This window comes from Rissa tridactyla, chromosome 9 (assembly GCF_028500815.1).
Source record: "Rissa tridactyla isolate bRisTri1 chromosome 9, bRisTri1.patW.cur.20221130, whole genome shotgun sequence".
Taxonomy (NCBI): domain Eukaryota; kingdom Metazoa; phylum Chordata; class Aves; order Charadriiformes; family Laridae; genus Rissa; species Rissa tridactyla.
In genome coordinates this window covers 21923602-21942083 of record NC_071474.1, presented here as the reverse complement: position 1 = coordinate 21942083, position 18482 = coordinate 21923602, and the positions used below count along the sequence as shown (strand labels likewise).

Sequence of the window (18482 nt, the reverse complement as noted above, 5' to 3'; positions counted from 1 at the left end):
GAAACCACGGGAACATTGCAACATTGAAATCCAAGTCAAAAAAAATCTTGCACTTCTCAAGGTTTTGCATCCATCTTTAATTTCTTTAAGAGCTTGATTTTTTCTCATGGAAAAAGAAAATAAATAGAGCTCCTTGTTTGGCAAAGACCCTTGCCCCCAATTATTTCCACCTTTTCCTTTTTTCTTTTTAGCCAACTGACTCTTCTTTTCCATTCTATCAGGTAGTGTCTGCCCGTGTTCCTGCCTTCACCCCACTCCTCAAAAATCCTTTCAGAGCTGAGGCTGGTGAAACACCCCAGGGGATAATCAAGCAAACGAAAACCTTGGGGAAGGTTGCTGTTGTCAACCTCAGACACATTTAACTAATTACTCTTTTCCTGTATGCTCTGATTGGAATCGTGTTTTCTTAGCCTACGTTTTTATTACTTTTGGGCCTGGATGGATTTATATTGACAGATAGGATGACAACTGAATGAAAGGTTGCTATGATGATCACCATTGCTATCAAGTCCGCGCTGTGTTCTACAGACGTGTTGAAGTCCAAAACTGACTCGGGCCTGGGCTCAATGCCAGGCAGCTGCCCGAGCGCCAGCTATTTCAGTCATCCTCTGGAGATGCTGCTCAAACTTCTCTTTCTGCAGGGTGGCTGCATTCCTGGCTGTGGTATCACAAACAAGTGAGATGATTGTTCCAGGTCCTGGTATTTAATCTCAGCTTCCTCGCTTGCATTTAAGAAGGCCAGGTAATTTGCTAGTGAATCTTCAGACTGCTTGGTCTCCGAGGCCAGACAGAAACAGATGAATAAATATCTCTTGGCAAAGTACAACTTTGCATCAGCTTGGTGAGCCTCAAAAAGAAAAAAAAAATCTTAAGAACATGGGGAAATTCAAAGACCACGTGAAAAAAAATGAAGTCCCAAAAAAGTAGAAGGGGGCGTGTTCAAGGACGTGTGAAGTGTTCAAGGCCAGGTTGGATGGGGCCAGGGGGCTGGAAGTAAACGATCTTTAAGGTCACTTCCAACTCTAACCATCCTATGACTCTATGACGTCGTGCTACGCAGACACGGCTAGATGGGAGTGTAGTTAACACAATCTGAAATAGCTGTCACGGTGACTGGCCTGCGCAGGTGCAGAGCTGGTCCTGGCTGAACTGCAAATACTGAGCATCATCCATTTTGATTGCTAACGTGAGATGGAATAAATCCGTCTCAAAAATACATCACCTACCTGTTGACTTTCCGCTCTGTCAGTTCCGCGACGGGAACAAAATGCTTGTGTTCAACCAGATAGTCTCAGCTACATCACTGCCATGGTCTCTGCTTGTTAGCGTCATCCAGAGGCTTTAGTTTGGAGGACAAGACACACCAGAGGACAAACCTCTGGTTTTGGTGCCAGAATGCCTTCCTATAATTAATTCACATGCTATTAATTTGTACTCCATGTGGAAAGTGAAGAGACAATGGGTAATGTGAGTCTTCTAATACCAAAATTGTCCCCTGACAAGGCTATGGAAGCTCTCAAAAGTGCCTCTCTCTCTCCACTGAGAACTCTACACTGAGTATCTCGTTGATTCTAGATACCCAGATATCTAGGCAAAATAGCATCGTGGCTTGGGCCAGACTGGCCACTGAGATGAATGACGGATGCTCTCCCCCACGTCTCTCTTCCAGGAGAGGAGGGAGAAAGAGACAGAGACTTATGAATTTAGAGGAAACTAAACTACTTTAATGAAAATATTAATAAAATGAAAATAATGAAATATATATACAAAACCGATATTGAGCTTCCAGGATGACAATGACATCAGCGGCAGGCACTGGGAAAATCCCAGACTGGGTTCAGCAATGGATGGGAACTGGATTCCAGATCTGGAGTGAGGAACACATGGATTGGGATCAAAGGCAGATGAACAGACAAAGTCCTCCTTGGACACCGGCCATCGAAGAAAGAGCCCTGACCCTGGGATCCCTCAGCTTTTTACTGAGCATGATGCAGATGGGATGGAACACTCTCTTGGTCAGTTTGGGGTCACAAGTCCGGTCCTCTCCTCCTCGCAGATGCGACCCCTCTGTGTTTCTCCACTTCCGACCCTCCAACGGGGCAAATAATGGAGTTTGCTGGCCTTGGTTGTTACAGCAGTAAGCATAAGCAGGAGCCTCTCTGTATCCCATTCCTTGGCATCAACTATAAGCAATCAGGTCTTACCACTCTGGGAGCGAACAGTTTCTGCACAATATGTTGTTAATTTCAGAGAGTTTCAGAGAGTTAGATGAGGCTTAGCTAAAAAGTAAAACTACTGAACAGAAAATTGATTCTGTTTTACCTCAAACCAGGACAAATAGTCTGGATTTCTGTCTAAGGAGATTTCTGTCTTCCTTTTTCAAACCTGAGAATGATTTTGCATCTCTCAGGTGAGTACCTAAATTTGCGTACATGGAAGGCATATGTCTGGTGCTCTTGTGAATTAAGGAAGATGGAATAAAATGAAGATTTTATGAATTATGATTCTTCAGAAGCATTCATATTGTGAGCACATAACCCCACCTCTGAATTGCTTGTGGATATTGTTTTAACCAGGTGTCCCACCAGCATTTAGGCCAAGGAGCATCTTGTCAATACAGATAGCATCTTCCTGATGGATTTATTAAAATTTCAATTTGCTTTTGGGCGATGAGATTACTTGAAATACAAGTCAGCCAGCCGTACTGTGCATGAGCAGTAAGTAGGCCCTGGAGACACGTAGTAAAAATGAATGTTTTTAGGCTGTACAGAAAAGGAATTTCAGAGTGATGTATAAGAGCTTCTCACTTTACCTGTTGGACATGGGTGGAAAACTTTGCAAAGATAAACTCAAAGAAGAACATGTAACCACAAAAAGAGATTTCTGCTCACCTGAACCTGAAGGTTAAGACTTCATCTGGCCAAATTTAACACTGAATAAACTGCGGTTAACTTTGCTTCACATGGAGCTTTTTCTCTTCCATGAAACTCAAGCTATATTATGCACATTGAAAATAGGATTAATTTACTTAAATCTGTGTGTCTAGTGCCATTTTAGATTTATTTGGGTTTCTTTTCTTACCTGCATTTTGCTCAAGAAGGATTCAGCTCTACAGCAAGTATTGTGTCACGCCTGCCATCGGTCTGCAGAAATCCCAGACAGAATAAGATCTATGTTCAAGTCGCTGAACCCTGCACTCAGCCCCAGAATCAAACACACAACATTGCCCTTTCTGCCCGGTAGGCCTGCACACATGATTGTGATGTCTAAGCTCTCGTTTATAGTCTATGGACATGTGGTCAATATGGCCTGGAGAGCTATTCAGCTGATCAACCTACAATGGGATTCAGGTGCCAAATAAAGAAGCCAAATGCCATTTCACATATTCATGCTCACAGCAACGGTATGGCATAGGACCTATAGGAGAGCTTGTTGGAGCGATAGCTGGAGTTCTGATATTTCTGGGCATCTGAGATAGTCCTAGATGCCTATGTTTAGGCAGTTTAATTAAGCTCCTCGCACAGGAGGCATCAGAAATGGAGACTTCTAAAATTAGATGGTTGAGTTTGGATGTCAATTACTCATGAGGACTCAGTTAATTATTTGCAAAAAGTTGTTTATCATGGATAAAACCAGTGTGTTCATCATTTGGGAAGTAAACAGTTATTCACAGTGGGAACGAAGTGTCCATTGACCCTCAGCAGGAACAACAAATAGGTGTTTTTCTCCCTTTGATTTAGGAAGGCAACACCAAGAACGGCAGGTCAGTCAGCCAAGTGCACTGACCCTAGTGCATCTGACATGACACTGGGTGCTCATGCTGGGCACTGTCTTTTCTCACTCCCCGATCACCGACGCTAGGTGCAGAAAACACGACCGTTGCTTAAAAGATGCATGCTGCATGTGAACAACTTAATTATTGGAATAATTTCAGTCCGTTGTCAGGCAAAAGTTGTAGACCAAATTATAGGAAAAAATATGACACCTCAGCTTTTTTCAATTTCTGCCCCATTTTTATCCTGTGCCTGATGGTTGCCATGTGTTTGCCACCGGAGACAAGTGGAAAAAGAGCTCAAGAGATCTAGATTCTCGCCCAGACCATGCTGGACCTTCCCTGAGAAGAAAGCACTTCAGGGTTTGGTATCTGCCAAGGCACCCATTCTAACAGTCTGATTGTAACATTGACTTGGCATCCATGCTAACGGTCTGTTCGCACCGTTGACTTGGCCTACTCTGTCCTTTATCCCAGTGTGCTGGTCCCTCTCATTATCCTCACAGCACACCTCTTCCCATGTTTCTCCTCTTCTTTCTGGAGTTTTCCTTCAGGTCCTCGATTCTGTGAGGGAACTCAGGCAAAGTTGACACTCAAAGTTCACCTCATCAGCTGCTTCAGATCAGAAATCCAACTGTCGAGAGCACTACTCGTGTTTTGGTCCAGCAGAGGTTGTTCTCTGAAACCTACCGTGTGCCCTCATGCCATACATGAGTGCTTGCATCAAAGGCATGTTGTAAAGACACCATTCAAGTGGGTTCTGACACAGTCCCCTCTTATTCGGTACAACAGATACCCAGCTCACAGTACGTTCATTAGGTATCTTTGGAAAATGGAATATAATTGGAAATAATACATGTGGGGGATGGAGAAAGCAAAATTTATTAGTAAATTTCAGTGCAGTGTTAACATACTATAAACTTTAATCAAGAATGTTATTGGGAAGGTTCTACCCAATCGATAAATTATTCAAAATTGCCATTAGTGAAACTACCAAAGAAGATTTTGTGTTCATACTTGTCCTGGTTCCGGCGGGGATAGGGTTAATTTTTCCTGGTATTCCATGCCATGTGAGCCATGCCCACCCTGAGCTGCCGGGGGAGGGGGCAGGAAGTCACGCTCGGAGCGGGCTGGGGCGTCCCTGGTCCGGTCGGGGAGCGGCGGGGAGCGGCGGTCCCGTAATCGTGTTCGTATATTCCTCTGTCCGTGTTATTGTTGTTGTTTGCTTGTTCCCTTTGCTGTTCTGTTAAACTGCCTTTGTCTCAACCCAAGAGTCTTGCCTTTTCTTCTGATTCTTCCTGTATCGGGAAGGCCCGAGCGAGCGGCACGTGGCTCTTTGTTGCTGTCTGAGGCTAAACCATGACAATACTCAAGAGCCTATAATGAATCACGTGGGACTTCTGAGTTCATCTTGGCTCCAGTACGTATGGAGATTTTTAAAGACAAAGCAAACACTTGGGAAGATCAAGCTCCTGCCTTTCATATAAAGGTGAAGAAAATTCTCTTTTCAGCCTGCAGACTCCATGCTGCATCCCACAACGTGATGTTGGCAGGTGTCTGAGAGACCCCAGTCCGTAACTGGCTAGCATAGAGGTAAGCCTGACAAAGGAGAGTGCACAGACCTGGAAAGAAAGTGAAAGAGGAACTGATGAGAAGATTAATTTCTGACTTTCTCTATTTTTCTATCAGTGGAAATAATTGCCTGTGTGCTGAACTGTAAGGTTCATCAGTTACTGACATGATTTTATTATGCCAGTCACAGCTGTATCTGAATGTCCCAATATTTTTTAAGCGATGAGACGTTGAACAAACCGAACAAACTGCATAGACAGTCCTCCCCACGCCTAAAATTTCCGTACCTGGTAAATCAACTGAATCAACCAAGATGCAGAATGTAAGACACCTTGTGTGAAGATTGTCTGGTTGCAGAAACCAACCTGATGTGACCACAAGCTAATGCCGTAGTTCAGGTGCAGGTGGTTTTGAACACCTCTCCCCATGTTGGTGGGTCATCTACAAAGGAGCCTAAATATGGAAAGGTATATCCAGAGCACAAAAATTAAGAAGCAGGGTATGCCTCTACAAGGAAGGAAGGAAAACAATCCAGGACATGGAGCCAAAAACCGTCATGTAATCATCCATGCCTCTTCGAAAAGAAGAAAACCCTCTTGTCCCTGAGGCGTACCAAGAGTGGTTGAAACTGAGATAAGACAATTTTGTTTTTCATAGAAAATATTACCAAAACGCTTTAAGAGTTGGAATTTTAAATAAGTTATCAGGACATAGAGATTGGATCCAAGAATTAATTGGAATGGTGTATCTTTACGGCCATGCATGGAAAATAGTTTTTAAATTTTTATATTACATCTTACTATTTTCTTTCCCTGAGATTCAGCATGATGTCAGCTACAGAAAGGCAAAACCAAACCTACATTACAGAATTCATCCTGCTGGGATTTGGCGATTTCCCTGACCTTCAGGTTCCTCTCTTCCTGCTCTTCCTGGTGATCTACACAGTGACGATGACGGGGAACATTCTCGTCCTCATGTTGGTGGTGGCTAATCAGCACCTCCACACTCCAATGTACTTCTTCCTCAGTAACTTATCCTGCCTGGAGACGTGCTACAGCTCCACCATCCTGCCCAAGCTGCTGGCCGGCTTCCTGACAGGTGACAGAAGTATTTCCTACAGCAGCTGCATGATGCAGTTTTTCGTATTTGCGTTTCTAGTTGGAGTAGAGTGCTATCTCCTGGCAGCGATGTCTTACGATCGATACTTAGCAGTATGCAAGCCTTTACGTTACGTCACCCTAATGAATCGTGAGCGTTGCACAGCGCTGGCTGCGGGGGCCTGGGCAAGCGGTTTCATGATCAGCTCTGTTATCACGCTGCTGATGTCACAAATGGCGTACTGTGACCGCAGGGAGATTGACCATTTCTTCTGTGATTTTGCCCCTGTGATAAAATGCTCCTGCAGTGACACATTTCTGGTAGAAGCTGTAGCATCTTTGATGTCTGCTACATGTACTGTGCTGCCCTTTCTTTTCACTGTAGCATCCTATATTTTAATCATCATCAGCATCCTGAGAATCCCTTCAGAAACAGGGAGGAAAAAGGCATTTTCCACATGCTCCTCTCACCTCATTATGGTCACTATTTTCTATACGACTCTCATCCTTGTCTATATGTTACCGAAAACTTACAACCTCACAGCTTTTAACAAGTTGTTCTCTGTCTTCTACACTGTAGTGATGCCCATAGTGAATCCACTTATCTATACCTTATGAAACAAAGAAATAAGAGGAGCCCTGAGGAAAGAAGCCCAAGCGTTTATGGGTTTATATAAATGACATATCAAGATCTATGCCTTGTAAGCCTTTTTTTTTTTTTTTTTTTTGGACAGACTATAAAAATAAAAAGCATTGGAGGTGATTTCCACAGCAAGTGTATGGTCACGGATGTAGCAGTGTGCCTAGTCACAAGTGGAGCTAGGTGGTTTTTTGGGGAAAAAAAACAAACATGTTTTTGTCGGACTTCCTCAAAAAAGCCTTGTAAAACCAAAATGTAAGCACACCCCAAAGTAACCTTGATTAAACTCGAAACAACTTTGCCATGTTTTCATATTATTTCAGTCACTTAGAAATCAAAAGCCCTAAGAAGAAAAAATGTGTCTTATGGCTATAGAAACACGGGGCATAGCCACATGGGGCAGAGAAGAGGACCCTGGCCAAGTGCCACGTGGCGTGGCAGGATTCAGCTGCCCACATGTAGAGACGGGGTGTCCTGTAGGTGCCGTGGGGATGCTTCCCTGGGCTGTGCCTACTTCTGTGCTGAGAGCACGTAGGTCTCTCCTAGGCCACAGGTCATTTCTGTCTACCTTGTGAAGACGTCACGGATGGCCCGGTGCTTCGTCTGTGTGATGGGATGCTTGTCCTCAGGCTGCCCATGTCAGAGGGAGCTTGAGGCGGTGTAGGTGAGAGCCAGGCTGCGCTACAAGCCCAGAGCTTGGGTGTTGCTTCCTTAGGAGCCACCTTGAGCGGTGTGGATGCTGGCAATGCTTCCCTTGGGACAAAGACGATAAAGACATCCGTACCACTATAGTGACTTTATAGAGAGGAATCTGAAAATTAAAGGTCAGTGTCTGTTTTCATGACAGTAGCTAGGCCTACCTTTGAAGCTCATGGAAAGAAAAGGGCTTTTCCAAGCAGGGAATGTTCCTCTCACCTGGAGACTGAAGGTATGAACAAGACTTTGAGGCATCACTTACATGTTTAGTCTTTGCTCACTGTGACACTACAACATGGGATAAACCTCACCTAAATTTGAGAGCTAAAAGTTTGTAGTGCCATCTGCGGTGGATGTTTTGGCTCCGCTGTGGACAGAGATAGGGAGCTCCTCATTCTAACCCCACTGGTAGCGCCACTGTCCCATCACCAGTTGTTTAAGGATCAAGAGGAAGCTGAGCACTATAGGTGGCAGGGGTGGCCACCTTTTCTGCTAAGTTTAGACACCAGAGAAAGAAAAGCATGTGCCGATGCTGGGGATGTGGGGTTCCTCAGAAGTCAGGGGAAAGCCACAAATACTTCTTCCATGCTGATTTATCTCGTTCCCAGCTATATGACCCAGTCAGGATGGGCTAGTCACTCTCTGGAGGTGCTTATTTCTTTCCAAGGGCTGTAGAAAGATCCTAGGTATGAGTCATAAACTTAGAAAGCTGGCCTGTGCTCTCCTTAGGTATGGCAAAATTAATATAAGAAGTATGAATTTAAATTAACTAAATATTGAGAGTTCTTGGCTTGCCAGGTTTGTGCTAGGAAAGGGGCATTCTATACGCAGAAAGAGATTGCACGTAGGTGTGCGAGCATGTGAAGTTTGGTCAGATGCTCTGTAAGTTTACTTTTATTGCGTTTATGGGCTGCAACAGAGAAATTTAATTCCCAAGCAAGCTGGTGCAGATGGCTTCTTATTCGCATTGCAGCTAACTGTAGCATTCTATAGCTTAGATGTGCCTAGATATGAAGACTACCTATATAATATATACTATATAATATACAGTATATATAATATAACATAACATAACATATAATACAAAGACATTGTCACTTCTTGGGTGTGATTCATCTTATCCTTAAGTAGATATCTGAAATAATCTTCTCTAACAGCATCCTCACTGTGTTTGCTAAAATTTATTTCATGTACCTTCATATATGCTGTAGATCACCACAGGGTCTCATTCCTTCTGCTTATCTCCCCCTTCGTGCATATGTGGTTTGGGAATAATTATAGACGCCAGAGCTTTATTATTTTTCTAATGAAGTTTTAACCTGGAAAGATAGGATTTGGGGTTTTGGACAGGAGAGAACCTAATATCCTATAAACATGACATATTTCTTTCCCTCTTTTCTGAAATGCTTTCCCCTCACAACAGGAATCAAAGTCTAAATAGGCAGAAAAATCAGAGAGTCTTTAACCAAAATGTTTATCGTAGCACTTAACTCTCAAACAACTAAATTGATACTCCTACTTGAGTATAAGTAAGAGCCTCTCTGGTACCATTCCTTGGCACAAACTCTAAACATTGGTTTACATTTATGTTACATTGCTGTAAACATTGGTCTCACTCTGAGAAGGAACCCTTTTCTTGCACACCATGCCATTAATTTTGGAGAGTTAGAGGTGGCCTAGGTAAGGAGTAAAATTACTGAACAGAAAGTTGGTGCTGTTTTACCTCAAACCAGGACACACCTTTTCTCTGAACTGACTGTTCTGAGTTACCTGGGTTAAGACATCTTTAGCACCTGTAGAAGATGAGCTAATTATTTAGTCTAACTTGAAATACACCTTCCTCCTTTCTGTTTATGCATTTCAAGCCACGTCTTCATTTTTTTTTGGTGAAACAGACCGGGTTTCGCTTGGTTCTGTCTTAGAGGTTGTGCTTTGATGTGTGCGTCCCTAAGGTTTGTGAAACCAGACCCAAAGACGCTGTGAACAGACATTTCTCTCTACTTTTAGACAGCAACAGTGGAACACCCACATCATGATTGTGCATGCGTTTTACTGTTAAAACAACTCTCTTCAGTAGAGAAGAACTTTACAGTGACCCTTTGACAGAGTCATTGCCATTGAACGTCCCACTGGGGACACTTGTAGAAGAGCGACAGCAGTTCAGTGAGGGGCAATGGGTGAGCTGGATGAGTACTGCAGAGGTGGGGGGGGGATTGGAGGGGACAGTATTTCAGGGAATTGCCCCTTTATTTTCCTATATCCTTCCTTTATTTTCGTATAACCATGCTCTGACTTTCTGCTCTGATGAGGCCCCCAGGAGGGCCACTTAGACTTCCTGCAGCAGCCCCATCTCTAATAGCCTCAGCAGGCCCCATTAAAACTTCAGGAAACTTTACTCCTGTGACCACGCTTCACACTGTGCGGCTTTTACCCAAGGGCACGATTGACTCAGCAAACTATAACAAGCTTTTCTGTACAGTCATCAGGTGGCTAATAGGAGAAATAGTCTTTGAGGAAGAGTTTTGCTAGACTTCAAGTTTTTAATGAGCGTATGATGCAACAGGGAATTCTTGTTTCTTATTCAAGCCTAATGATGTTAAATTAATACGCTACAACTGAACTTAATAAACGTCATTTTCCGATAGGGGTTGGTGCTGTTAAAGGAACCGAACATCGTTATCTTTGTGGTCAAGCAGCTTGTGGACGGTGTGTCTTTGACTGTTTCTCTCAGGAGTCGTGAAGGGTGAAGCTGTCAGTGATAAAATTGACCCTCTCACCACCTTCAGAAACAACACTGCATTGCAGACCCAGTGACAGTTCCCAGTTCCCTCTGGTGCTGTTCTTGTCAAATTACCTGCACATTCAGTTAGGGTGAAAAATACACTTAGGTACCAAAAATCGTGACATGCATATAATTATTCAAAAAACCAATACTATTTTAGAGCATTTTGAAGGTGTGTTTTCAAACTCTTCCAGGTCCTTTCCAACCATGAAGATTCTGTGATTCTGTGATTATAAGATACACCAACTGTTATGGATGAGTGGAATGCACCTCACTCAGAGAAATGCAGCAATATGGTTTATTCCGGTAAAATAATAATTTGATGGAGTTTAACGGAGTATAACAAAGTTTAACAGTGCTTTACCAAGGTTCAATAAGGTTGATGGCAATGTTATTAATTACTGCATGGAAGAAACATACAAAGGAAAATTGAGTTAGAATCGAGTTAGAATGATTCAGAGACTGGAGATGCAAAGGGTAAGGAAGACCCTCTCGTTGAGCCATGAGGTTCAGAGTGGACCCCCTTGCTCTCTAAACTCCTTATGGAGCCTAGGTATGGTTAGGCCCAGTCTTAGTCTCAGACTTGGAGAATGATTTATGTCTAATGGAATTACCTATAAAAAGTTTATAATAATGAAGTAGCTCTATGGATTAGCAATGTTTCATACGTATTAATTCAGCATGCCATCAATCACTTACCAAGGATCTGTTGCGAGAAAGGGATCTCTTAGTCTCAGGTAAGGGATCTCAAACCTTGACAGGCGTCCCTGCTCAAGGGGAGAGTCATCTGGCAGGCAAGCCAGCTGCAATTAAGGGAGAGCTTATACTCGGCCCACCCTGACGGTAATCTTTACAGATGTCTTCGTTTTAGCTTTACTATCTTGTTCTGTACTTTGGTTGTCTTGCATTTTTCGGGCTTCAAAAACCCCCTTTCAGAATATTTTTTCCAAGTACCTTCACTCCCTTGCAAGTGAGCCAGGAGCACTCCAGCTTGCAGGTTCACCACAGGGCATGACGCCCCTTGCTCCTTAGTTGGTCTGAACCAAAGTACAGCTAAGGGTCAGTGTATTCCTCACACCAACACAACCAGCCATGGCTGCATTGCTAGACACAGACACAGGCATATGATCAGAAGACCCACAAGCCAGTACGTAGGTGCAAGCACCATAAGATGAGAGAAGATCAAAGGAGGGGACTAGCAATAGTACTTGTCCAGGAATTAAACTGAGTAACTGACATCATCTACCTGGACTTATGCAAAGCATTTGACACCGTCCCTTGTCTCTAAATTGGAGAGACATGGATTTGACGGATGGACTACTCAGCGGATAAGGAACTGGCTGGATGATCACAATCAAAGGGTGGCAGCCAGTGGCTCAATGTCCAATTGGTGACCAGTGATGAGTGGCATTCCTCAGGGGTTGGTACTGGGACCAGTGTTGTTCAGCATCTTTGTTGGTGACATGGACAGTGGGATCGAATTCACTCTCAGCGAGTTTGCCAATGACACCGAGCTGTGTAGCATGGTTGACAAAGTGAAGGGAAGGGATGCCATCCAGAGGGACCTTGAGAGGTGGGCCCTGCAAACCTCATGAAGTTCAACAAGGCCAAGTGCAAGGTCCTGCACCTGGGCCAGGGCAATGCCAAGCACAAAGAGAAGCTGGGCAGAGAATGAATTGAGAGCAGCCCTGAGGAGAAGGACTTGGGGATGTAGGGACATCTGCACGAGTCTGTCAGGTATGTCTCAGTTCCTGCAAGAGACACACATCCTTCTGGATTTGAAGCCACAGATCAGATGGGGTACGGTAAGGCATCTAAAAACAATGGAAGAAGCATCAAGTCCTCCCATATCTCCCCTGATTTAGATCTATGCCATTAATTCCTAAGGTGTTGAACTACATGTGATAATAAAAAGTTTTTCAGCCTTTTGCAATACAGCATCCTTTTGACCTCTTCCCTTATAAATATGAGAGGGGGAGTAACCGCATTCTGAGCCTTGTCCTTCATTTAGTCACTTTCCTCCAGGAAAAACGTTTTCTCCCTAACATTTTTCTCAGGGCAGATCTCACCTCCTGGTTCCTAAGAGTGTAGATCAAGGGGTTCAGAGCTGGAGTGACAGCGCTGTACATGAGAGACACTTGCACATCCCTTTTAGGGAAGCTTCCTGAGGAGGGTGGCGTATAATTGCAGAGCACTGGTATGTAAAACAGGGCCACAATGGTGAGGTGGGAGGCACAGGTGGAGAAGGGCTTCCATCTTCCTTCCTGGCACCGGACTTTCTGGAAGACAAAGGAGATGATGTAGAGGTAGGAGAGGACTATGAGAGTGAAGGGGCCTAGAACAATAGATGTGGTGACAACATTGAGGAGAGTCATGTTGAGGCTGGTAGTACTGCAAGCCAAAGCCAACAGTGGCTTGATGTCACAGAAGAAGTGACGAATGTCCTTGTGGCCACAGAAACTCAGTTGGGAGGTCATGACTGAGTGCATCGTGGCATGTACAAAACCAGTGGACCAGCTGGCCACCGCCAGCAGCAGACAAGTCTGTGGGCTCATGACAAGGGCGTAGCGCAAAGGATTGCAAATGGCCACGTAGCGGTCGTAGGCCATGGTGGCCAGGAGCACAGCCTCAGTACTGCCCAGGAAGTGGAAGAAGTGGAGCTGGGCCAAGCACCCGCCGAAAGAGATGGGCTGATGGCCAAAGAGAAAGCCAGTCAGCATCTTGGGAACAGTGACCGTAGAGTAGAAAATATCCAGGCAGGACAGGTTGCCAAGGAAGAAGTACATGGGTGTGTGGAGTCGGGGCTCAAATATGACCATGGTCACAATGGCACCATTCCCCAGAAGACTGGTCAAGTAGAGCAGCAGAAAGGAGATGAAGAAGAAGTGCTGCAGCCCCTGGACATCAGTGAGGCCCAAAAGGATGAACTCACTCACGTCTGTCTGGTTCAGCATTGCTGGAACAACAAGAAGCAAAGGCAAAATGTCAAGGTTCTACAGTTGTGAGGAGTAACAGCATTACAAAACTCATTTCTTTATGTGCTATTTTAACACAAAGAACTTGAATGTGGTCTTCTCCTACTTTAGAAAAAGGAAAAGAGTAAAATATCACAGAGCAGAAATTATTAAAATAAAACCTTCCATCTATGCATAACAGCAGAATATGTGAGATGTAAAACACTGCTGCTTCTCTTCACCTTCAGTCACATTCATATTTCAGTTCTCTTCTGCTGTAACTCCCTGCTACAACCTTTGATTTCATCAATAAAGCTTCTAACTCATAATGTGAACCACTCTTGATGCTTTCTTTCTACTATTGTGCCTACATTTCATTAAGCCAATTTCAACTTTCACATTTCTAATGGTTATCATCTCTTCCAGGCAGTTTTTTGACCTTAAAAAAAATGCACAATTTCCCTTATTATATCCACGGCCAGCAAAAGGTGCTCCGAGGTACCACACAACCATCAGCATTTCTTCTGAATGTTGGTGAGAATAAAGGAAGAGGATGCCTTAGCATGGGATCACAAACTGGTTTTGTTATTGGACTGTAAACTTGGCCTAAAGAATGTCTTTTTGTTGAGCAGCAGCAGCAAAAGCCAGCATCTCACCTCCTACAAAACTGTGAGGGAGCACAACTGAATTTGCAGGAGCCCAGTTCGCATTTTTTTATCCACAGCCACCAGAAGATGCTCCAAAAGGGCTCATCCCACTGGAAGTCAATCGAACTGCCCTGCTGAGACAGTACGGTCAGTTCCGTCAGTATCGACAGGCTTCCAAAATGCAAACGAGTACGCACATACTTTCAATTTGTTCGGTTTCAGGTAAGTTTGTTTATGGCTATGGGTAAGTCCCAACCACATGCAACAAAGAACAGAGTCCTGAGGTTATTTCATGGGGGCAAGTAGGCACAGGTATGTCTTACGTACAGTATAGGCTGCGAAGTCTACAAGGCAAGTAATTTTCTCCGTACATTCAATGCAGTGATGATTAATATTGATGAAGACAACTAATGAACAAATAATTACTTCCAAACTATTTCTAGTCACGAGGTCAAAACACATATAGATACATTTCATGGTCTTTCTTGCCCATTCCATTGCACTACATACTGTCATTGAAAAGTCATTATGAGATATCTCAAGCCCAGCCACTCTCTTCCTCCGACTTCTTTAGCTTATTCTTTCAGCATGAAAACAGTAAACAAACAGAAAACTTCTAGACTGATTTCAGACTAAAAGAACATGAGTATGCAGCCCAAAGGTCATTTATGTACATATGCGTCCACTCTAAAATAAGATTGTGTTTCTCTGACAACGGTGTTAGTCTGATCTTTGAGCAGGCTCTGTGGGACACATTAGATTTGGGAATGTTATAGACTTATCAAAATTTTAGTCAGTCACCTGCATTTGAAGAGGTATAGATGCAATTTTCTGTGAAATAACGAAATGCTTCAGTTTCCTACATGTTATTTGCCACCTTTAGGCACCAAAGCCCTCCTCATTGGAAACCGCCTGCAGAAAGACATCACTGCCTTACGGTGTGTCCCGCAGCCTCCTCCGATTCTGCCTGTTGATCACAGTCACCCACAGGTGATCGATTCCCTTTCCCCTATTCCTGCTGAAATTTTTTTCTTCTCTTTCCAGCACTTCCCTTGTGTTTCACAGAAGCTGACTGCTGTTTTCTCCAATTAGCTGATTAACACATCCAGTCAAAGGAAAACAGTCCCCCAGTCTTCTTTTTTTAATTGATTTTAGGACTCTTGCTTAAAGACAAATGCGAAGAAAACACTTTGCATGCAGAAGCTTGCCTGGTTTTCCAACTATATAAATTACAATGTAATAAAAAAAAAAAGATAATTCTGCACAAACCTCACTACCAACCCCCATTTTTCCCATTGGGGTAGGGCCCCCTGACAGCGAGCCATAAAGCAAAGCTGAGGACAAAACCAGTCTATTTTGTGGAGGTAAAAGACTGAGGATTTCTGTTCTCCTTTCCTCTTTCATATCCGCTTGGCATTCTTTTGGCTGAGAGATTAATACTGCAGCAGCGATGACAATGACAACCCCAAGTTCGCAGCGGCTTGTAGTTATTCAGGTAGGATGGGAGGAGGAAGCTTTGCTGATTGGACCAGAAATCTCTGATGACCGAGTTAGAGGGGGAAGAAGTCTTTGTATCATGTCCAGCACGTGCAGAAGATCAACGGCCTCAGGCGGGAAGTAAATTTCCTGTGGCTTTGATCAGTCTCCTGGGATGAGGTTTGTGATCCAATGGTGAGCCGCAGAGTGACGAACAAAGTGTTCCCTCAACACACTGCAGAGATGAGCCACCTGCAAAACAGAAGGCAAAAAAAAAAAATGAAGCAGCCCACAGAGACTGGCTAAAACCAAACAAACATTTAAACTAAAACAAAAACACCCACCTAATCCCAAAGAAACACGCACAAAAATCAAACACAAACATCTCCACCACAGTGCGCGGCATTTAGGGCTGGGATTTCTACTGGCAATAGAGGACCAAGCCGTGCAACCTCATCTGAACTGGAGCAGTGTTTGGGCAAGATTTCCTCAATCTCTTTCAAATATTGGATTTGTGAAACCAAGAATGTGTTCCATCCATTCTGATATCTCAGGATTTCTTTATTTTTGTTGGTAGAATGGTTTGGGTTGGAAGGGACCTTGAAGCCTACCCAGTGCCACCCGCTGCCCTGGGCAGGGACACCTCCCACCACACCACGTTGCTCCAAGCCCCGTCCAACCTGCCCTTGAATACCTCCAGGGATGGGGCAGCCACAGCTTCTCTGGGCAACCTGGGCCAGGGGCTCACCACCCTCACAGCAAAGGATTTTTTCCTCACATCTCATCTAAATCCCCCCTCTTGCAGTTTAAAACCGTTCCCCCTCGCCCTATCAATAAATAAATAAATTAAAGGTGTAAATCATGGGTGTCAGCAAGGGCAGCCTGGTGCACAACTGCAACGAAGAAGAGGAGGCAAAAACCACTTGGGCTGAGTTAAGATATTATTGACAGACCTTCAGCAGCAGAAATGGCTGCATAGTTGTCATTTACAGAGAAGGTGATGCCTCCGAGGTTCTCCTTGCCGTGTTATGCATGCGTTGTTTTTCAATCTGCAAGTGATTCCATTTGCCCATTTTGCTTTATCTAGGAACAACAAGTAAAAATTGTGTAAACAACTGTATCGAGTATATATGGAGCATGACAAATGCTAACATTTGTCATATTAGGGGACTGTGGTGGCGTGCTCTCCCCTTTTCCCCCTTCCCCTCCACCAGCTCCTGCCCAAGCCATGGCCATCAGTGGGAGCTGTGATGAGTTGGACCTGACCTATGGGGGATGGCTGGCAACACAGACAAAACACTGCCTGGAGTGGGGACCGAGAGTTCTTGTTCCCATGCGTATATGACTATAGGTCAATTCTCTTACTCTGTAAATAGCGGACAGCCCAAGAGCCCTTTGAGCTCTCCTGCGCGGCAGCAGGCTGCACGCCAGGATGTCTCCTTGAGTTGGGACGCCCGCTCAAGGTTGCTCCTCCAGGCTGAGAGATCCCTTTCTGCCACAGCTTCTCAGTAAGCGGCTTATAGCACGCTAAACTTTGCAATCTTAGCTAAGTGATATGAAGGATTGATAGCACAGATATAATCCTTTAGACATAAACCATCGGCCAGGTCTGGGACTAGGACTGGATCCAGCCGCTCCCAGACTCCTCTTGGAGAAGGAGTTCCGAAAGCTGAGGGTCCTTTCTGAGGGTCCTTTCTGAGCCTCGGGACCCAACGGGAGGGTCTCCCTGACAGCTCTGTCTGACCCTGGCCTCTGGACAGTAAATAACTGAGCATGCCCCTCCATCCAACCTCGTAAAACACTGTCGCGTTCATGACTAACTTTGTTAAATTACTGTTTTATGTTAATAAATATTTCACTACTCTCTTACGCCTGAAGTTAATCACTCCGCCGGTGACAGGGAGATGAAACTGAACATTATAAAATGACCTTCCCATCAGACCAGTAGACAAGAGACCGAGAGCAGAGATTTGCTAGACTGAGGTCACTATTTAACCAGCACTCCTCTGGAGGACCTACACTGAATTACCTTTCTCGAGCACACGTGACCCGACACAACACACGGTTGTCCCAGAGACTTCTAACCAGTGACTTGTGCAGCGGTACATCTATACTCCTCACCCTACCGGAAATTCCTCCTCTGGCATACGGCTGTGGCACACTTCCCTGCCTTCCTCCAATTTTATCTTTTGTTTTCACAAATTTACAAGTTTTGTTCGTTTGTTTTGCAGTCTCCTGGTTGCTGACAAAACGTGAATGGAAAAATGTGGTGACCGAGTTTCTTCTGTTGGGACTTTCCAACCATCCCAGCTTCCAGATTTCACCATTTCTGGTGGCTTTTTTTATTATCTAATGACACTGACTGGGAATGCACTTACTGTGCTGGTAATAAAAGTGAATCCTCAGCTTCAGTCCTCCATGTATTTCTGGGTCATCTAGCTTTTGCTGATGTCTGTTACTCCACTGAGACTGTCCCAAAGATGCTGAAGAACTTCCTGGAAAAGGAGAAAAATGTTTCTCTCGATGGCATTGTAAAATTTTATACTTTTTTTTCCTGCTAGCTCGTGCAGAAGCTTTTACGCTCTCAGCAATGGATTATGACCCATATACATATGGCCATTTCAATCAACGTGCAACCCTTTGCATTACACAAGGCTGCATCCAACCAGTATCTGGGGTGTGGGTGATGGGATTTTTATACGCTCTTGTAAACAGTATTCCTCTTTTCAGTTTAAGCACCTGTGAACCCAATACAATGTCATTTCAGCTGTGAAATTCCACTGTTGCTGGACTTGTGCTGCACTCAGACTTTCATCAACTCCTATAGGCTTTGATAGGCCAATGTC

General features: G+C 44.2%; 2 protein-coding genes across 2 annotated transcripts; one reads left to right on the top strand and one right to left on the bottom strand.

The window, feature by feature from the left end:
* Window positions 1-6168: 6168 nt before the first annotated feature.
* Window positions 6169-7059, top strand: LOC128915047 (olfactory receptor 11L1-like). The gene has a single exon (XM_054214841.1). The coding sequence runs from the start codon at window positions 6169-6171 to the stop codon at window positions 7057-7059; it is 891 nt and encodes a 296-aa protein (XP_054070816.1).
* Window positions 7060-12562: 5503 nt separating this feature from the next.
* On the bottom strand, window positions 12563-13513 carry LOC128914916 (olfactory receptor 12D2-like). Its single transcript, XM_054214627.1, has one exon. It carries the CDS (start codon window positions 13511-13513, stop codon window positions 12563-12565), a length of 951 nt encoding a protein of 316 aa, XP_054070602.1.
* Between the last annotated feature and the right edge of the window lie 4969 nt (window positions 13514-18482).